The 19,708-nt window shown below is 37.7% G+C and overlaps 1 protein-coding gene across 6 annotated transcripts in view; it reads left to right on the top strand.

Annotated features, from left to right (window-relative positions):
• Window positions 1-19,708, top strand: part of PIKFYVE (phosphoinositide kinase, FYVE-type zinc finger containing) — a 92,099-nt gene that overhangs the window by 12,821 nt on the left and 59,570 nt on the right. For all 6 annotated transcript variants that reach the window (XM_058439047.1, XM_058439044.1, XM_058439043.1 and 3 more), the window contains 2 exons: window positions 6,912-7,119; window positions 9,881-9,970. In XM_058439047.1, the coding sequence (XP_058295030.1) occupies window positions 6,912-7,119; window positions 9,881-9,970 (298 nt within the window). The remainder of the gene's footprint in view (window positions 1-6,911; window positions 7,120-9,880; window positions 9,971-19,708) is intronic.

Below are 19,708 nucleotides of genomic sequence, written 5' to 3'. Positions count from 1 at the left end.
TTTTATGGCTGCGTAGTATTCCATGGTGTATATGTACCACATTTTCTTTATCCATTTCACCATTGGTGGCACCCAGGTTGATTCTGTATTTGCTATTATAAAAAGTGTTGCAATGAACATACGAGTACATGTGTCTTTTTGATAGAATGATTTATTTTCCTTTGGATATATACCCAGTAATGGGATTCCTGAGTCAAATGGTAGCAGTTCTGTTTTAAGCTCTTTGAGAAATCTTCAAACTGTCTTCCACAGTGGCTGAACTAACTTACATTCCCATCAGCAGTGTATAAGCATTCTCTTTTCTCTGCAGCTTTACCAGCATTCGTTTTTTGGCTTTTTAATAACAGCCATTCTGACTGGTGTGAGACGGTATCTTATTGTGGTTTTGATTTGCATTTCACTAATGATTAGTGATGTGGAACATTTTTTCATGTTTGTTGGCCACTTGTAGGTCTTTTTTTGAGAAGTGTCTGTTCATGTCTTTTGCCCAGTTTTTAATGGGGGCATTTGTTTTTTACTTGTTGAATTACGTTTCTTATATATTCTGGATATTAGATCTTTGTCAGATGCATAGTTTGCAAGTATTTTCTCCTATTCTGTGGCTTGTCTGTTTACTCTGTTGATAGTTTCTTTTGCGGTGCAGAAGCACTTTAGTTTAGTTAGGTCCCACATGTCAATTTTTGTTTTTGTTGCAATTGCTTTTGAGGACTTAGTCATAAATTGTTTCCCCAGGCTGATGTCCAGAATCGTGCTTCATAGGTTTTCTTCTAGGACTTTCATAGTTTGAGGTCTTACATTTAAATCTTTAATCCATCTTGAATTAATTTTTGTATATGGTGAAACATAGGGGCCAGTTTTATTCTTCTGCATATGGCTAGCCAGCTATCCCAGTGCCATTTATTGAATAGAGTCCTTTCCCTGTTGTTCATTTTTGTTGGCTTTGTTGAAGATCAAATGTCTGTAAGTGTGTGATTTTATTTCTGGTTTCTTTGTTCTGTTCCATTGGCTTATGTGCCTGTTTTTGTACCAGTACCATGCTGTTTTTGTTGCTGTAGCCTATTCCTATGAAACTACCAATGTCCTTTTTCATAGAATTAGAAAAAACTATTCTAAAATTCATATAGAACCAAAAAAGAGCCTGAATAGCCAAAACAATCCTAAGCAAAAAGAACAAGGCAGGAGGCATCACATTTCCTGACTTCAAATTGTAATCTAAGGCTACAGTGACCAAGATTACAGCTTTTAAAAGACTTTTTTTTTTTACCTTTGGTTTCTCCCTACCTCTAATTCATATTTCATATCCTAGTCAGCATTCTTTGTAAAATGCTAATTTGATCATGTCAGAGTATTTCCCTGCATAATACTCTTTCAGAGCTCCCATTACCCTCAGGATAAAACCTTTCTTGTTAATATGGTTGGTATGTTAGCTTCCTAGGGCTGCTATAACAAAGTACCACAGGCTGAGTGGCTTAGAACAGCAGAAATGTATGTCTCATGGTTCTGGAGGCCAGAAGTACCAAAATACAGATCAGGGAACAAATATAGGGATTCTGCTGGTTGTCTATTCTAACTGTATGTTCTAGAACTGGGGAAATAACCATAGAGTGAGTTTGGGGACTCACTAAACTCACAGTGAGATGGACCTGAGCTAAAGCTTCACTGATCACCTGACCTCTATAAGTCCCTACTCTGACAGGCAGACCAGAGTGATGTTTTGGGCCTCCTGGAATTAGTGTCAGTTGAGGGTAAGTGTCTAATAACCCCGGAAAAATTTGATCATTTCCTTCTCCTCGGTGTCCAGTCGCCTTGGTAAAAGCATAGTTCTCTTTGGGGATGGCTGGTAGAAAGATTAACAGTGTACATTTCTGGCAGTGTAGTGGGGTTCTTCTTCAGAATGACCAATCCCCTCTTCATTCAAGGAGTTCTGGATCATCTGTAAATGGCTCAAGTCTGGGAATTGAGTGAAGGATGATATGACTGTTTTCATGATTCAAGTTGGACTTACAGCTACTTGATATAGAGTTGTTTCCGTTATACAAATCAAGTAAGAATTTTGTTGACTGCCCATCTACTTCACTTGTGGAGACATTATGATCAACTAGCCAATGCCATAAATCTCTTAGGCTGTTCTGATTATTGCTTTGATTCTGATGTCTATTATAGTAACCATGCCCACCTTGTCTTTGGCGACTAAAGTGCTGCCTATTGGCCCCTGCCACCCTGGGATCCAGTGATCCTCATTGCATTTAGGTTTCCTGACCCAGGAGCAGTAGTTCCTGCTGTAATTTCTGATCTACAAAGAAGAGCAACCACAAAGCTCTTTAAGGATGTGGGGCCTCCCCTCACAAGTTTATTTCTCATAGTCGTGGTTGAAAGGTATGTCCTTCTTGGGTGAGTCAGCAAGTCTTACATGGTGAAACTACTTTTAACGTTTCAATCTCCCCTAACTTTTGGATGCCTTCCTCTATAATATAATAGGGCATTTCTGACATTTCAACCCCATTTAGTGTAAGCCACCTTTTGGTCTGTGTTTCAGCCAGTCATCTAAACAGACTGTTGGAGACCCTTTTAACCCCTTGAGCTGCAACAATAAATATAGAATCTGCTTAGTGGGCCCATGTCAGTAAATTCAGCTTGATCCAACTTCATGTTCTTTCCACTATTATCCCATACCATCATTATCCATTCCCACGTATATTTCCTTGGTTTTTATCTGTATAAATTGGAAAAATCATGTCGTTCTTCTGGAGCGTAGTGCACCTTCTAATGGGTCACAGTTTGTATCTCACCTTTCAGGGCCTACCTGAGCTTGAGTTTCTTTATAGGTCTGGTAGCAAAGAGGAGTAGTAGGAGTAGATCCTGAGTAAAATTAGCAGTGTCCTGCAAGGCAGCTAACTCAGGGGAGGTCATTACAGACTGTCTGATCAAAGCCAGGTTAATCTCCTCAAATGAGGTGGCAAGACTGCTGCTGCTGGCAAAGAAGACTCAGAATTTTGGTGTTTAACATCCCCAGCTTCATCAGGATCTTCCTATATATTTCCATTCCTTCCCAATCAACACCCTCACTTTAATAGCAGACAAACTTCAAGGCTGGTGATTCAGTTTGTGTTTCAATTCAGCCACTTGCAGGATGAGAGTGTTGTTTTGATTTTTAACAATCTTAGCACTGAACCTGCAGGAGATAAGAATTTCTTTCAAGGAAGACCTAGAAGCTTTCAGATAATTTATACAGTTCTTGAGCTGGGAATTTGAATCCCTAAGGTAATCCATTTCTTTTTTTACTTTTGCCTAATGCAATTAGGAGGAACCAGCCCATGTCATTATAGTTGTTAGCTTGACAAAACCATTCTAAGATATTAAATACTTGGTCACTCAGAACTTTGCCTTTTATAAGTATTAATATTTGATTAGGAGTATCTATAGGTGATATTTTGCATGTCTTTGTTGCCACATTACACAGTGGACTATCAGTGTTCTCTTTACTACTGGAAATAGAGTCATTAGTGCCTTTAAATCTAATCAGCTTAGAGAACCAATTCCAGAAATACAAGAACCAATTCAGAAAACTTGCCCTTAAGATTCTGTTGCTCTAAAGCCATTCTTGGTACCAAAATATGTATTAAGGTTCTCCAGAGAAACAGAACCAGTAGGATACACAAACACACATTTATATATAGAGAAATTTATGTTTAACAATTGGTCAAGTTATTTTGAGGGTGGGCAAGTCTGAAATTCTCAGGGCAGGCCAGTAGGCTGGAAACTCCTACAGGATTTCTGTCTTGCAGTGTTGAGAGATAATTTCTTTTTCTTCAGAAAACTTTAGTCTTTGTCCTTAAGGGCTTCAACTGATTAGATGAGACCCACTCACATTCTAGAGGATAATCTGCTTTACTTAAAGTCAGCTGATTGTAAATATTAATCACATCCAAAAAAAAATAACCTTCACAGCATCTCAGCTTGACTAAATAACTAATCTAGCCAAGTTGACACATAAGGTTAATCACAAATGGGATAATATAGTGGTCCCCAACCTTTTTGGCACCAGGGACCGGTTTTGTGGAAGACAGTTTTTCCATGGACTGGTGTGGGGGACGGGGGATGGTTTTGGGATGAAACTATTCCACCTTAGATAATCAGGCATTAGATTCTCGTAAGGAACGTGCAATCTAGATCCCTCACATGCGCAGTTCACCGTAGGGTTCACGCTTCTATAAGAATCTAATGCAAGCGCTGATCTGACAGGAGGTGGAGCTCAGGAGGTAATGCCCGTTTGTGCATGGCTTGTGTGCTGCTTGCTCGCCACTCACCTCCTGCTGTGCAGCTCGGTTCCTAACAGGCTATGGATGGGGAGTAGTACATGGCCCTGGGATTGGGGACCCCTGGGATAATGTATGCTAGGCACAGTTATACATTGTGACCCTGAATAAATATAAATACCTAGAAAAATGTCTAGTACATGGAAAGGGATCAATGAACAGTAAACTATTGTTATTGATGGTAATAGCAATAGTATCTGCATCTGTCATGCAGCTTTTTGGTTATATGTGTGTTGCCTCCAGTGGACTATGAGTTTTTTGATGGCAGGGCTGTATCTCATCAATCTTTGTATTCCCATCACACCATATAGGCATGCGCTTAATAGGCTCTTGCTGATGAAATTTCTTCATGAAATGAAAACTTTTCTGATTAGGCTTGGCTCTGTTTATTGATTTGACAATTTTAGTTCTAATAGCTGACTGGTTAGGGGAGATTTCCTGTATAGTGTAAGAAACAAATGAAGTCTTTGTTGTAGTAAATTGAAAGTCTTTCTGCAGGGAGTAATTTCACTTCTTCTGTTTTTTTTTGGAGACCAAGTCTTGCTCTGTCGCCCAGGCTGGAGTGCAGTGGCACGATCACAGCTCAGCTCACTGTAGCCTCAGCTCAAGCAATCCTCCTACCTCTCAGCCTCCAATGCCACCATGCCCTGGCTAGTTTTTGTATTTTTTATTGATGTGGAGTCTCATCATGTAGCCTAGGCTGGTCTCAAACTCCTGTGCTCAAGCAGTCCTCCTGCCTTGGCCTCCCAAAGTGTTGGGATTACGGGTGTGCGCCACCGTGCCTGGCCTACATGCATAATGTAATAAAACTGAGTACTATGTAATAGTAGTCTTAAAATGAAAAAGTAAGAGGCCGTTTTGGTAGTGATTATGGTAAAAACATAATACAGCTAACTTTTAGAAGTCTTTTATTTTGTATCACTTCAGTTTTCTAATATTAGTGGGAAAATTTTAGGTAGAATTATTAAACAACATGTTATTAGTCAGGTTTAATTATTTTACCTCCTTTTTAAATACCTAAAATGTTATAGAATCACTCAAAACAATGTTATAGAAAAATAGGGTAGAAATGAGAACTTCTATTTGGACAGGACTGCACCCTCAAAAAATACATATTTAGAAATATTAACCTTGTTTGTCCTCTCAAGAATATTTCATTTCTATCCTTTTTTTTCAGACAGTTTCGCTTTTATTGCCCAGGCTGGAGTGCAGTGGCACAGTCTCGGCTCACTGCAACCTCTGCCTCCCAGATTCAAGCGTTTCTCCCACCGCAGCCTCCCAAGTAGCTGGGATTACAGGCACCCGCCACCATGCCTGGCTAATTTTTGTATTTTTACTAGAGACAGGGTTTCACCATGTTGGCCAGGCTGGTCTTGGACTACTGACCTCAGGTGATTTATCCGTCTCAGTCTCCCAAAGTGCTGGGATTACAGGCGTGAGCCACCATGCCTGGCCCTAACTTTTTTTTATAAGAATTCTTTTATAGTTTTTACTCTCAAATGTTATACTACATGTAAGCCCATTTTCTGTTAGTTTGCTTTTGAAATTCTTTGGAGGGTACTCTTCAGGGCTTCACAATAAAGACCTTAATAATATTTTCCTCCTTAATTAATTTGCCTGTGGAAAATATGTTGTTTCCATTTGTGTTGGTTTATTTATTCTATTAAAAAATGTTATTCCTTGAAACTCATGTCTCTGTTAGATTTCTTTTTTAAAATTTTATTTTATATATGTTTATATTTGTATAGAGACAGGGTCTCCATATTATTGGCCAGGTTGTTCTTGAGCTCCTGCCCTCAAGCAGTCCTCCTGCCTTGGCCCCCCAAAGTGCTGGGATTACAGGTGTGAGCCACTGTGCCTGTCCTAGATCCCTTATTTCACTTTTACAACCTGGAAAAAAATACTCTTTCTAGTATCATTGGGATATACATTTTATTTTGTTTTATTTTATCTTATTTTATTTTATTTTATTTATTTATTTATTTTGAGACGGAGTTTCGTTCTTGTTGCCCAGGCTGGAGTGCAATGGCACAGTCTTGGCTCACTGCAACCTCCGCCTCCCGGGTTCAAGCAGTTCTTCTGCCTCACCCTCCTGAGTAGCTGGGATTACAGGTATGCGTTACCATGCCCGGCTAATTTTTGTATTTTTAGTAGAGATGGGGTTTCACCATGTTGGCCAGGCTAGTCTTGAACTCCTGACCTCAGGTGATCCGCCGCCTTGGCCTCCCAAAGTGTTGGGATTACAGGCGTGAGCCACCACGTCCGGCCTGGTATGTTACATTTTAAACTCATTATAAATGTTTGTGGTCGTTTGGACACCTGGATGAATTTATCATAATGATGGCTCTTTTTTTTTCTTTTAACTTTTAACTTTTTATTTTTAGTGCCAGAATTCAAAATGGCCCTTAAATATATATAATAGAGCTAACAAAATTATTTCACTTTTTAAAATGTCTTTTTTTGAGAGTCTGTACTTGAAGACATTTCCCTGTTATTAGATGAACTGTTGACCCAAGGAGTTAAAAAAGTTACGTTAAGCAATATATTACTGCTATCTTTTCCTTCATTTTCCTTGTTTTTGTTTCTTTCTCCTAGGAGACCTCCGAGCTTGCACATATTGTAGAAAAATAGCCTTAAGTTATGCTCATTCCACAGACAGTAATTCTATTGGGGAAGACTTGAATGCTCTTTCAGATTCTGCTTGCTCTGTGTCTGTGCTTGATCCAAGTGAACCCCGAACACCTGTTGGGAGTAGGAAAGCCAGCCGTAACATATTTTTAGAGGATGATTTGGCCTGGCAAAGGTATTGTCCCTTAAATATAATTTTATTTAAAGTTGAGAAATATCGATAGTTGTCTGACCTTTGAGTGCTTTCAGTTAACACTTACCCTCTTTGAATTATTTCCTGTCAGTTCACCGTGTTCTCCTTTTTCTTTGGCTTGCCTCCAGAATGTTTGCAGATGTTTATGGATAGTGATGATATTGGCTAATTAGAATGTAAGCTCCATGAGAGGAGACTTTACACCTTTCTTCTCACTGTTCTACCCCAGGCACCAAGAACAGTGCATGGCATGTATATAATCTTGATAATATTTGTTGAATAGGCAACATAAGTCATTGAGATTATTAATTTCTAATGTAGCCTTCTGTGAGAAGAAGAATGCCCATATAATATGTATTCATATTTCCAAATGAAATTAGATTTTTTTTTCCTTTTGAAGGAATATGTCATGTTTTTCTGTAAGTATACTGCACTGCTATGTCATGTTTTTTTGTAAGTATACTGCACTGCTTGGTAGTAGAGGGTGCTAACTCTTGGAAGTTACCTGGAATTGTTTGAATAAGAATCTTAGTTTCATCAGTTTCTGATTTTTAAAAATTATTAGTTATTATTTTTGAGACGGCCTTGCTCTGTCACCCAGGCTGGAGTGTAGTGGTGTGATCATAGCTCAGGGCAGCCTCAAATCCCTTCTGCCTCATCCTCCTGAGTAGCTGGGACAACAGGCGCACACCACTGTGCTTGGCTAATTTTTTTTTTTTTTTTTTTTTTTTTCTTTCAAGAAATGGGGTCTTGCCATGTTGACCAGGCTGTCTTGAACTCCTGGCTTCAAGCGATCCTCCCACTTCAGCTTTCCAAAGTGCAGAGATTACAGGCATGAGCCACTGCACCTGGCCTCTGATTATTTTCTTTAGCTGAATTATTTTGTTAAGCATAGTACCAAATCTGGCCATTTCAAAGAGCTTATAGTTTTAAGTAACATCTCTCTGATAAGTTAATTTCTCAGTTAACCCTTAAGGAATTGAGAAATTAGTATGTAATGAATTTAAATAGAAGTAAAAAATGAGTTAATTACAGCTACATTCAATATGTATGAATCTCAGGGACATAAAGTGGAGTAGAAAAGAAAATCATCTAATCATGTAACCAGTAAAATTTAATTTATATAAAATTTAAAAATACACAAAACTAGTACACTGTCTAGGGACTGAAATGTGGTAAAACTTAAAGACGATAGATATGAAAGTTACAACAGTGGTTTCACTGAGGGAAGGGAGGGGATTAGGACTAGGTAGGGGAATTTCACAGTCAATGGTAGTGTACTTTTTCTTTCTCTTTTTTTTTTGAGACGGAGTTTTTTTTTGCTCTTGTTGCCCAGGCTGGAGTGCAATGGCACAACCTTGGCTCACTGCAACCTTCTTTTCCTGGGTTCAAGTGATTCTTCTGCCTCAACCTCCTGAGTAGCTGGGATTACAGGTGCCTGCCACCACGCCTGGCTAATTTTTCTATTTTTAGTAGAGACAGGTTTCATCATGTTGGCCAGGCTGGTCTTGAACTCCTGACCTCAGGTGATCTACCCACCTTGGCCTCTCAAAGGGCTAGGATTACAGGTGTGAGCCACCGCGCCTGGCCGAAGTTTCTTTTTCTTACATTAGTTTTTATTTATTTATTTATTTTGAGATGGAGTCTCGCTCTGTCACCCAGGCTGGAGTGCAGTGGCGCGATCTTGACTCACTGCAACCTCCGCCTCCCAGGTTCAAGCGATTCCTGTGTCTCAGCTTCCCAAATAGCTGGGATTACAGGCGTGTGCCACCATGCCCAGCTAAGTTTTGTATTTTCAGTAGAGATGGGTTTTGCCATGTTGGCCAGGCTGGTCTCGAATTCCTAGGCTCCAGTGATTTGCCCGCCTCCCAAAGTGCTGGCATTATAGGCATGAGCCACCATGCCCAGCCTTTTCTTACATTGCTTCATGAATACTTTGGTGTTTATGGCATTGTGATTTTTTATACCTTACATATATTTTATAAATTTTAAAAATTGATTCTATGTTTAATTAAACAATACGAAGTATGGAGATTTTTTAGTTTTTGCTTACTTTAGTTAGTAATGCTTTTTAGTTGTGATTGGCCCTGTCGTAATGGGCAGATGTGATTTAACAAAACAAATCAGGTAAGAAAGCTTCCTGAGAGATGTACAATAGATGTCAAAGGTAGAATGATAGTTAAATTTTAGGTTCTGTGCTAATTGCTTAATGTTCATTCTCTTTTAGTCAGCATATCTCTGTGGTAGGCACTATCTTCTCCTTTCGACAGATGTGGATGCTGAGGTTTAGCGAGATTAAGTAATGAACCCAAGGTCACCCAGCTAGTAAGAGGTCGAGCCTGCACTTGGACCTGGGTTTGTCTGACTCTATGGTGCTATTCTAGTGGGTTATGGGGACTGAGAATAAAATATTTGAACTCAGATTTCCCTCCAAAATCACTTTCATCTTGTATTAATAATGTTAGAAGTTTCAAAGGCACCCATCCAAATAACTTTATTTACATTCCATATACTTAAAAACTTTTTAAAATTGTCATTTCGGTATTTTGTATTCTTAAAAGCCATGCACTGCAAAAACTATTATTCGTACCATTTACACCCTAATTAAAGGAAGAACAAAAATGACCTATAATTTCATTATTGCAGGGAAAAAGATTAAATCTCCTTTTAATGTTAAAGCGCCTCATTGAAATTCCCTTTTACTGTCCTGAATTATTTCAGTATTTTCCTATTTTCTTTATAGTTTGATTCATCCAGATTCCTCAAATACTCCTCTTTCAACAAGACTTGTATCTGTGCAAGAGGATGCTGGGAAATCTCCTGCTCGAAATAGGTAAACTGACAAATGAAAACACTGCTCTCTGATGTTTATTTCTTTTCATGCTAATAAGAAGAACAAATGGATAAAAAGAGTGGGATTGATTGTCATATACTTTCGTAGCTCTAAAAGCTGAATTAAACTATCATTTTCTTTTTTTTTTTTTTTTTATTGGAGATGGAGTCTCACTCTGTCGCCCAGGCTGGAGTGCAGTGGCGCAGTCTCGGCTCACTGCAAGCTCCGCCTCCCGGGTTCACGCCATTCTCCTGCCTCAGCCTCTCCGAGTAGCTGGGACTACAGGCGCCCGCCACCACGCCTGGCTAATTTTTTGTATTTTTTAGTAGAGTCAGGGTTTCACCGTGGTCTTGATCTCCTGACCTTGTGATCCGCCCGCCTCGGCCTCCCAAAGTGCTGGGATTACAAGCGTGAGCCACCGCGCCCGGCCTATCGTTTTCTTTTTGCTATTCAGCGCTTGTTTCCATTCTCTCAGTGACTCTTTCCGATATTCTCCACTGGCTTCCGGGTTTGGAACCTACACCATCCTTTCTCTTCTGGTTAAATAAGATGTGAAGGATGTGAGGGAAGGAGCCATGTGGACATTTTGTGGATGAGAGTCCCAAGAAAACAGGAATAACAAATTCCTGAGAGGAAATACACTTGGCAAGGAATAACAAGGAATCCTATGGTAATGGAGTAGAGCAGTCTTAGACTCTGTCATTTACTCTGAGTGAGATGGGAAGCTGTTGGAGAGTTTTACATTTTTTGTTGTTAATTTTTAATTGCTTTGAAAAAATGTCAAACATGTAGAAAAGTTGCGAGAACAGAAAAATGTATCTTCATATATTTTTCATTAAGATTTGCTAATTTATATTTTGTCCCTTTGCTTTCTCATTTTTTCTTTTTTTATTTTTATTTATCTTATTATTATTTTTGAGACGGAGTCTCACTCTCTTGCCAGGCTGGAGTGCAGTGGTGCGATCTCAGCTCACTGCAAGCTCCACCTCCTGGGTTCATGCCATTCTCCTGCCTCAGCCTCCTGAGTAGCTGGGACTACAGACGCCCATCACCATGCCTGGCTAATTTTTTTGTATTTTTATTAGAGACGGGGCTTCACCGTGTTAGCCAGGATGGTCTTGATCTCCTGACCTCGTGATCTGCCTGCCTTGGCCTGTCAAAGTGTTGGGATTACAGGCATGAGCCACCGCACCCAGCCTATTATTTTTTAGTAAAATATAGAGATGGGGTTTCACTTTGTTGTCCAGGATGGTCTTGAACTTCTGACCTTATGCGATCTTCCCACCTCGGACTCCCAAAGTGCTGGGATTACAGGTGTGAGCCACCACACCTGGCCATCATTTTTTATATTGTATATATATATATGCATATTTTCTGAACCATTTGGGAGTAAGTTGCAGACATCATTTATATATTTTTATTAAGTTTATTTTTTATAGCAGTTTTAAGGTTCATAGAAAAAATAAGCAGAAAGTACAGAGAGTTCCCCTATAGCTTCTGTCCCCACACATGCACAATCTTCATGACTATCAGTGTCCTGCACTAAAGTGGCATATTGTAATCAGTGGACCTACTTTGACACATGATCATCATCTAAAAGTTCATAGTTAACATTAGAATTCACTCTTGGTGTTGAATATTCTGTGGATTTGGACAAATGTATAATGACATGCGTCTGTCATTGTTGTATCCCACGGAATAGTTCCTCTGCCCAAAAAGTTTACTGGGCTCCTCCTATTTATCCCTTCCTCTCCCCAACCCGTGAAAATCATTAATCTTTTTTACTGTCTCCGTAGTTTTACTTTTCCCACAATGCCATATAGTTGAAATTATACAGTGTGTAGACTTTTCAGATAGGTGTCTTTCACCTACTAATACGCATTTAAGTTTTCTCTGTGTCTTTCCATAGCTTGATAGCTCATTTCTTTTTAGTGATGAATAATATCCCATTGTCTGGATACACTGTAGTTTATCTACTCACCTACTGAAGGACATCTTGATTGCTTCTAAGTTTTATCAGTTATGAGCAAGGCTGTTATAACATCTGAGTACAGGTTTTTTTGTGGGTGTAATTTTCAGTTCATATGGATAAATACCAAGGAGCATGATTGCTGAGTCCTATGGTAAGATGATGTTTAATTTTGTAAGACGCTGCTAGACTTTTTTCCAAAGTGGTTTTACCATTTTGCATTCCTACCAGCAATGAATGAGAGTTCCTGTTGTTTCACATCCTCATCACATTTGGTGTTGTCAGTTTTGGATTTTGGCAATTTTAATGGGTGTGTAGTATTATCTCATGTGATTGACTTTTGTGTATTAATCTTGTATCCTGCCACCTTGCTATAATCACTTAGAGTTTGTTAGTTCCTTTGGATTTTCTATATAAACAGTCTTGTCATCTGTGAACAAAGTTTTGTTTCTTCCTTCCCAATCAGTGTACCTTTTATTTCCTTTTCCTGTTTTATTTCATTAGCTAAGACTTGTAGTCCAATATTGAAAAGGAGTAGTGAGAGGGGACATCCTTGCCTTGTTCCTGATCTTAGTGGGAAAGCTTTGAGTTTCTCACCATTAAGTATGATGTTAGCTGTATGTTGTTTTTTGTAGATACTCTTTATCATGTTGGGGAAGTTTGCTCTATTCCTAGTTTACTGAGAGTTTTTATAATGAAGGAGTGTTGAATTTTGTCAAATGCTTTTTCTGTATCAATGACATGATTATGTAATTATTCTTCTGTAACTTGATGTGATGGATTATATTAATTGATTTTTTAATATTGAACCAGCCTTGCATACCTGGGATAAATTCCATTTGGTTGTGGTGTATATAGTTTTTATACATTGTTGGATTGGATTTGTTACTGTTTTGTTGAGGATAATAGTTTGTGGTTTCCTTTTCTTGTCATGTCTTTGTCTGGTTTTGGTATTAGGGAACTCCTGGCCTCATAGACTGAGTCAGAAAGTATTTCCTCTATCTTCAGGAAAATTTTGTGGAGAATTGACATAATTTATTTCTTAAATGTTTGGTAGAATTCACCAGTGAATGCATCTGGGCCTAGTGCTTTCTGTTTTGGAAAGTTACCAGTTATTGATTCAATTTCTTTAAGAGAAATAGGTCTGTTTTGATTTTCATTTCTGATATTAGTACTTTGTGTTTTCTCCCTTTTTTTTCTTAGCCTGGCTGGATACTTACTGATTTTATTGATCTTTTCAAAGAACCAGCTTTGGCTTTGTTGATTTTCTCTATTAACTTCTTCTCTAATCTTTATTATTATTTTTCCTGTGTTCACTTTGGATTTAATATGCTTTTTAACCCCTTTGTTCCCCAAGGTGGAAGCTTAGATGATTGATTTTAGGTCTTCTTTTTAAATATATGCACTTTGTGCTGTGTATTTCCCGCTAAGCACTGCTTTCTGTTGCATTCCACAAATTTAGATAGGTTGTATTTTCATTTTCATTTAGTAACAAATATTTAAAAATTTTTCTTTATATTCTTCTTTGACTCATGTTATTTGTTTTACAAGTGTGTTGTTTCATCTCCAAGGATTTTGGGATTTTGTAGCTGTCTTTCTGTTAATGATTTCTAGTTTGATTCCATTTTGGTTGTTGAAGGCAGACATTGTATGATTTCTACTCTTTTAAATTTGTTATGATGTGTTTTATGGCCCAGAATGTGGTGTGTTTTGGTGAATGTTCCATGTTACTTCAGAGGAATGTGTATTCTGCTGTTGAATTAAGCAGTCTATAAGATGTCCATTTTATCCACCTGATTAATGGTGTTGTTGAGTTCAGCTATGTTGTTATTGATTTTCTCTCTGCTGGATGTGTCCATCTCTGATAGAGGGGTTAAAGTCTCCAGCTATAATAATGAATTCATCCATTTCTCCTGTAGTTCTATCAGTTTTTGCCTCAAATATTTTGGTACTCTGTTGTTAGGAGCGAGCATACATATTAAGGATTGTTCTGTCTTTTGGAATATTGATTTCTTTATCATTATGTAATTTCCCTTTTTATCTTTGATTGCTCTGAAGTCTGTTCTGTCTGAAAATTAATATAGTTACTTCTTTTTTTTTTTTAGCTTTTTAAATTAGCGTTAACGTGGTACATCTTTTTTTTATTAGTGTTAACATGGTATATCTTTCTCCATCTACTTTTTTTCATGTATCCTGTTTTGATTTCATTTAAAAATTTAAAAATTAATTTTTAAAATTGACACATAATAATTGTACATATTTATGGGGTAAGCAGTGACATTTTGACCTTTCACTTAGTTTTTAATCTGTATGTGTCTTTGTATTTAAATTAGGTTTCTTGTAGACAATGTATTTTTGGGTCTTAGTTTTTGATCCATTCTAACCATCTCTGTCTTTTAGTTGGTGTATTTAGACTATTGACATTTAAGGTGATTACTGATGTAGTTAGAGTAATATCTGCCATATTTGTTACTGTTTTCTACTTGTTGCCCTTGTTCTTTCTTCCTGTTTTTGTCTTCTGTACCTTTTCCACCTTTATGTATTTGATTGAGCATTTTGTTATTCCATTTTCTCTCCTTTTTAAAGGATATCAGTTATATTCTTTTTACTTTTTTTAGTGATTGCCCTAGAGTTTGCAATGTAACTTACAACTAATCCACATTTACTTTCAAATAATACTATACTACTTCACAGGTAATGCAAATACCTTATAATAAAATACTCCCAATTTTTCCCTCCCATCTGTTGTATCATTGGCATTCATTTCACTTACATATAAGCATGCATACATACATAATTGAATACATTGTTGCTATTATTTTGAAGAAATAGTTATCTGTTACATCAACTAAGAGTAAGAAAAAGAAACGTTTTTACTTTAACTTATTCCTTCTGTGATGCTTTTCTTTGTGTATTAATAGATCTAAGTTTCTGACCTATATCATATTCCTTTTCTCTGCCTTTTCAGCATTTTTTGCAAGGCAGGTCTACTGGCAAAAAGTCCCTCAGTTTTCATTTGTCTAAGAAAGGCTTTACTTCTTCACTTTTGAAGGGTATCATCAGGGTACAGAATTCTAGGTTGGTGGCTTTTTTCTCTCAACATCTTAAATATTTCATTTCGTTCTTTTTGCTTGCATGGCTTCTGAGGAGAAGTCAGATGTATTTATTATCTTTGATACTCTACAGGTAAGGTTTTTTTTTTTCTTTAAATAGAGATGGGGTCTTGCTGTGTTGCCCAGGGTGGTCTCAAACTCCTGGCCTCAAGTGATCCTCTTGCTTTGGCTTCCCAAAGTGCAGGGATTACAGGTGTGAGCCACCATGCTTGGTCTTTAAGGTGGTTTTTTTCAAGATCTTTTTCTTTATTTTTGACTTTCTGCCATTTGAATACACTTAGTTTTGCCTAAGTGTAGTTTTTTGACATTTATCCATGCTTGTGTTGTCTGAGCTTCCTGGACCTGTGGCTTGGCATCTAACATTAATTCGTGGGAAATTCTCAGTTATTATGGCTTCAAATATTGCTTGTGTTCCTTTCTCTCTTTCTTCTTTTTTTTGGTATTCCCATTACATTTATATTATACCTTTTGTAGTTGTCTCACATTTCTTGGATATTGTTTGTTCAGTCTTTTTTCTATTTGCTTTTCAGTTTTGGCAGTTTCCGTTGAGATAGCCGCAAGTTCAAATATTCTTTCCTTACCTCTGTTTAGTCTACTAAGAGCCCATCAAAGGCACTCTTCTTTAATGTTATGGTGTTTTGATCTCTTGCATTTCCTTTTTGCTTCTTTCTTAGAATATCCATCTCTCTGCTTATATTATCTGTTCTTGCCTGTTGTTTACTTTTCCCATTAACACCTTAGCATATTGATTATAGTTTAAAAACAATTGCTAGACTGATAATTCCCACATTCATGTTGAGCCTGTTTTGGATGCTTGTTCAGTGTCTTTGAACTGTGTTTTTTGGTTTTCATCATGCCTTGTGATTTTTTGTTGAAAGGTGGACATGCTGTACTGGGTAAAAGGAACTATGGTAAATAGGCCTTTAGTGATGTAGTGATAGGATGTAGGGGGAGGTTAAGTGGTCTCTAGTCCTGTGAGTCACTCTCACAGGTGAGCCTGTGCCCCTGAACTGTAAACTTTATCAGGGCTTCTTGTTTTTTTCCCCTTAGGTGAGACAGAATGGCTGGAGGGGGCTGGAGTTGGGGACTTTTCTTCCCCCATGCGGAAGGCTAGAAGGGGCTGCGGTTGGGGATTTCCTTCTCCCTGGGTAGGTTAAGCTCTGATATAACTCCAGCAGGTTAGGCTCTGGTAAAATAGTTTCTCCTCAGGGCAGGACATGTTATGAAGAACAGAATGCTCTGACGTATTTTTAAGTTGTTTATTCTCTCCCTCTGCTGGAAGCCAGAAGCCGGAGGGAATTTTTCTGACATTCTCTGTGAGGACGTGGTAGATCTGGAAGTGAAACTCCCAAAAGCATCCCCACTACCCCCATGACTGGGTTCGCCTAGAATTTGTATCTCTGGTTTGTCTACACTGAGCTTCGAGGAATCTGTCAATTTGATTTTAGGTTTTCCTACCCTAGTACTGGTTCCCATGGAGGTTTCTGCTCCAGTGAGTTGTGATCCTCTGTATCTGCTTGTCTGTCTGCAGTATTTGGAGCAGGATTTGGCTTGTGACCTCACTTCTCTGATGGACCTAAGAACAGTTGATGATCTTTCTCTTTGTTCAGGTTTTAGTTGTTGAGATGGAGTGAAGATGCTCACATGCTAGACCAGAAGTAGAAAGTTCTATTTTTTACTTTTGAATACTTAAGTGTTTTTCCTCAGAACAATCATGTTCTCTTACATAACGAATTTAGGAAATTGTAACAGTGGTAAATTTCTATTATGTAATATACTGTAGGTATTCTGATTTTGCCAATTGTCCTAATAATGTTTTTTTGTACTGATTTTCCCCCCAATCTGTGATCCAGTTCAGAATCATACATTGAACTTATTTGTCATATGTCTTGGTTTTCTTTACTCTGTAACAGTATCTTAGTCTTTCTTTGTGAAGAGGATAGACCAGTTGTTTAGTAAAATGCCCATCAATTTAAGTTTATCAAAAGCTTCCTATGATTAGATTTGGGCTGTGCAGTTTTGGGGCAGAAATACTCCATGAGTGCTACATCCTTCTCAATCTGTTATGTTACAAAGGACACAATACAAGTTTATCCCATTGGTAGTGTTGACTTGATCTCTCGCATATTGGGTTTCTCCACTGTAAAGGTACTATTTTATCCTCTGTAATTAGTAAGTAATATGTGGGGGAGATACTTTGAAACTGCATGAATACCCTATGTCTTACTAATCTTTCATCAATAGTTTTAGCATTCATTTATGATACTTGTTGAAATGCAATGTTATTATGTTTGCAAAATGGTGATTTTTCTAAGTCTATCTTTGCTTTTACATTTATTAGTTGACATTCTACTCTGAAAAGCTTTTCCTTGTTGGAGAGTTTTGGATGGAGTGTGGAAGGATGACATGACTTTTTTTTTTTTTTTTGAGACAGTCTCGCTTTGTTGCCCGGGCTGGAGTGCAGTGGCGCGATTTCACCTCACTGCAACCTCTGCCTCCCAGGTTCAAGCGATTCTTGTGCGTCTCGCACTAGCCTAGGATTACAGGCACCTGCTAGCATGCCTGGCTAATTTTTGTATTTTTAATAGAGACAGAGTCTCACCATGTTGGCCAGGCTGGTCTCGAACTCCTAACCTCAGGTGATCCACCTGCCTCGGCCTCCCAAAGTGCTGGGATTATAGGTGTGAGCCACCACACCCGGATGAAACAGACAAATTCTAAATATATTTTGACTGTAGAGCTAATAGGATTTGCTAATCAACTGGATGTAGGCTTCAACAGAAAGACATCAAAGATGACTCAGGTCTTTGACCTGAGCAGTTGAAGGGGTGGAATTGACAGCTGGGAGGAACAGTTTGGTTTTAGATGTGTTGAATTTGAGATATCTTCTAGACAACCAAGTGAGATGTCAAATAGTTGGATATGTGAGTCCAGAATTTAGGGGAGGGCTACACGCTAAAGATATAAACTTGGATGTTGTCATCATGTGTATGGTATTTAAAGCTATGAACTTGGATGGAGATCATCAAGAGAATGAGTGTGAAAAGGGAGGAAATAAGGACTAAGGACTGAGATTGGAGAAATCAAGAGAAACCAGAAAAGGAGACGGGGAGAGGCCAGCGAGGTGACAGGGAAACCAGGAGGGTATTTACCTTATTAGTCAAGTGGAGAAAGTTTTTCAAGGAAGGGGAGTTATGCTGCTGATATGTTAAGTAAGATGAGGAGTGAAGACTGACTACTGGATTTAACGACAACATTGGTAATCTTGATAGGCAGTCTCAGTGGGTTATTTGGGGTTCAAGAGATAATGGAAGAATTACTGGAGATTGGAGTTTTGCTGTAAAGTAGAGGGAAATGCAGCAGAGGGATGTGGAGTCAAGAGATGGCTTTTTAAAAAGATGGGGAAAATTATAGTATTCCTGTTGGCATGTGTAGAAGTGTAGGGATACCTGTGCTAATTTACAATGTATCTCCATGTGTTTTGAATTGATGCTAAGATTGATGTGTTTAGGAAAGATGTAATTTAGTCAATGAGCGCTGTCTCTAAATATAATTTTAATCAGTATTCTTGCTACTAGCCTATTTATTAGAGCTTTTGACAGTAAAATTGACTAATTTTCTTTTATTCTTGTTGCCACTATATTAGAATATGTGCAGGGATGGTTAAAATGATAGAGAAGTAGAATGTATGGATAATGCACCCATTGGAAAAGAGATTAAGAAATAATAGCAAGCTTTCACTAAAACACTATGCCAAGAAATAACCAATTATTTTTAAAAATTGTTTATCAGGTATTTGATAGCAGTGGTTTCCTATTAACTGACACTTTGCTAAACCTGTGAATACTTTAATTATTTTAAAAATATTTTCATCTTTATACTGGGGAAATATTGGTTTTTCAATTGACACCTAATGGTAGGTGGCAGCCCTGATACATATTAGTCGAGCTACTTTAGGCAGATTACTTAATCCCTTATTCTTGATTTCTTTATCCGTAAAATAGAGCTAGTAATACATATTTCATAGGATGCTGTGAAGATTAAATGTGGGAAGATACAGATACTGCCCTAATGAATGAGTTATGTATATATATAGTCTAACACATCATAGGTGCTTTTGCCTTTTATCCTTTATGTGGAAGCTAAAATTGGGTTTAGTTTTTTTCTAGATAGAAGCCAACTAAATTTCTAGTTACCTTTTCTTTTAAATAAATTAAAGGTTCCTCGATGCTATTGGTATTCTACTTCTAAGTCATTTGTTTGGTAACTTTACCAAGAGTCAAAATTAAAGATATGTATGAATACTGATACTATGAGAAGAAACAAATTTCTTGTAATGTTTTTACTGACAAAATAACATAATGTAATAATATTTGAGGACAATATTTTAAATATAGGTCTACTAGTGAGAAGAAAGGAATTCTTCTTTGGTCATAACGTTTTGCTTATTTGGGTGTCAAAATTGGTGTTCCCTTCATCAGATTGATTGCATTGCAGATATTTAACTATAAAACCTTCTTAGTTCATGGGCTATACAAAAACAGGAAGAAGGCTAGATTTGGCCTGTGGGCCATAGTTTCCTGACCCTGATCTGCAAGATTATTTCTGCATTTAATTTCATTCTTTATATTTGTTATTAAAAAAAAAATCCACTAA

Source organism: Hylobates moloch, unplaced genomic scaffold (assembly GCF_009828535.3).
Source record: "Hylobates moloch isolate HMO894 unplaced genomic scaffold, HMol_V3 SCAFFOLD_1, whole genome shotgun sequence".
NCBI lineage: Eukaryota > Metazoa > Chordata > Mammalia > Primates > Hylobatidae > Hylobates > Hylobates moloch.
The sequence above is the reverse complement of the archived record's forward strand: the minus strand, read 5'-3'. Positions and strand labels throughout refer to the sequence as shown.